This window comes from Cebus imitator, unplaced genomic scaffold (assembly GCF_001604975.1).
Source record: "Cebus imitator isolate Cc_AM_T3 unplaced genomic scaffold, Cebus_imitator-1.0 Scaffold92, whole genome shotgun sequence".
NCBI classification, from domain to species: domain Eukaryota; kingdom Metazoa; phylum Chordata; class Mammalia; order Primates; family Cebidae; genus Cebus; species Cebus imitator.
Window position 1 is genome coordinate 9,212,068 of NW_016107407.1, and position 1,800 is coordinate 9,213,867.

The 1,800-nt window shown below is 44.7% G+C and overlaps 1 protein-coding gene across 4 annotated transcripts in view; it reads right to left on the reverse strand.

Annotated features, from left to right (window-relative positions):
• Positions 1 to 1,800, reverse strand: part of PDSS1 (decaprenyl diphosphate synthase subunit 1) — a 53,032-nt gene that overhangs the window by 42,203 nt on the left and 9,029 nt on the right. For 3 of the 4 annotated variants that reach the window (XM_017535505.2, XM_017535506.2, XM_017535512.2), the window contains 2 exons: positions 1,619 to 1,727; positions 275 to 405 (listed from right to left, as the gene is read on the reverse strand). In XM_017535505.2, the coding sequence (XP_017390994.1) occupies positions 275 to 405; positions 1,619 to 1,727 (240 nt within the window). The remainder of the gene's footprint in view (positions 1 to 274; positions 406 to 1,618; positions 1,728 to 1,800) is intronic. The other variant, XM_017535508.2, reaches the window with a different exon arrangement.

The window sequence follows — 1,800 nt, forward strand, 5'->3', positions numbered from 1 at the left end:
CAATCTCCACCTCCTGGGTTCAAACAATTCTTCTGCCTCAGCCTCCTGAGTAGCTAGGGACTACAGGCGCCCGCCACCATATTGGCCAGGCTGGTCTTGAACTCCTGACCTTGTGATCTGCCTATCTCGGCCTTTCAAAGTGCTGGAATTACAGGCATGAGCCACTGCGCCTGGCCGGTATATGCTACTTCTTAAATGGGAAACAAAACAGTAACCTTGGGAAGAAAGACTTCCCAAATATAACAACAACAAAGGAATAAAAGCAAGAGCTCACCGAGAGTTGTTATGATGAATATTGCATGCTCGGGCCATTAGTGCTACAATAATTGGTCGAAAGGCTTTCCCTTTTCCATCAAAGTAGTACTCAGACATTTCCTTAAGTTCTGATGTTGATATGAGCAGTTCCTGAAATAAAGTTTCTCTGTGTCACAATGGCATCAAAACTGCATAGAAAGTCAACAGGATTTCTTTTTTTGAGACAGAGTTTTGCTCATGTTGCCCAGACTGGAGCGCAATGGTGCAATCTCAGCTCACTGCAACCTCCAACTCCCAGGTTCAAGCGATTCTTCTGCCTCAGCCTCCCCAGTAGCTGGGATTACAGGCGCCTGCCACCACCCCTGGCTAATTTTTTGTATTCTTAGTAGAGGTGGAGTTTCACCATGTTGGCCAGGCTGGTCTCAAACTCTTAACCTCAAGTGATCCACCTGCCTGAGTCTCCCAAAGTGCTAGGATTATAGGCATGAGCCACCGCACCCAGCCAATTTTTTTTTTTTAAAAGACAGAAAAAATGTCTTGCTCTGTCACTCAGGCTGGAGTGCAGTAACAGGATCATAGCTCACTGCAGCCTCAAACTCCTGGACTTAAGCAGTCCTCCCACTTTGGCCTCCTAAATTGGTGGGATTACAGGCAAGACCCACTGTGCCCAACCATGTGAGGAACTACGGCAAGTTTTCAGGAAAAAGAGTTGAATGAAAAATGCCACATTTGGGGCTGTCTGGCATTCAGAATTAGACAAGGAAGAGACAGCTGGAGTCACTGGGAGGTGGTGGGTTTTAAGAGGAAAGGTGGGATAACTCATTGGACAAGCATGAGCTACCTGGACCATTTTTTTTCAGGTTCCCAACCCTGCCATAACCTCTTACTGGACATTAGCACATACTGCATTTTTCATATTGCCTGGCACTGGGTCACATGTGGTTCTTGCTCAAGAAACATTTAAAACTTGACCATACATGAGCCAAAACTGCAAACCACATTGTATAGCTCTGAACACCTGCATTGGTTTTTCATAATCCTGGCACTTCAGGAGGCCACAGCGGGTGGGTCACACGAGGTCAGGTGTTCCCAACCAGCCTGGCCAACACGGCGAAACCCCATCTTCACTAAAAATACAAAAATTAGATGGCGCACGCCTTTTATCTCAGCTACTCAGGAGGCTGAGGCAGGAGAATTGCATGAACCTGGGAGGTGAGGGTTGCAGTGAGCTTAGATTGCACCACTGCACTCAAGCCTGGGCAACAGAGTGAGACTCCATCTCCAAATAATAATAATAATAAATATAATAAAATTTTAGTAAGTTTTAGTAAAACATTACATTACAGCAGAATAAAAAACTCACCTTTCTAATGTCCTCATACAGACCTTTCAAGTCTCTCCAACCGAGTTTGAAAGGATCGGTGTATTTCTCACCACTGTGTGTTTTACTGTCTGGGGTTGTGTGATGAAACCTGGGGCATGCAAAAATGCACATGACTTCATTTTCAAGTAAGTTTTATATACATACATATTTTTTTTTTTTTT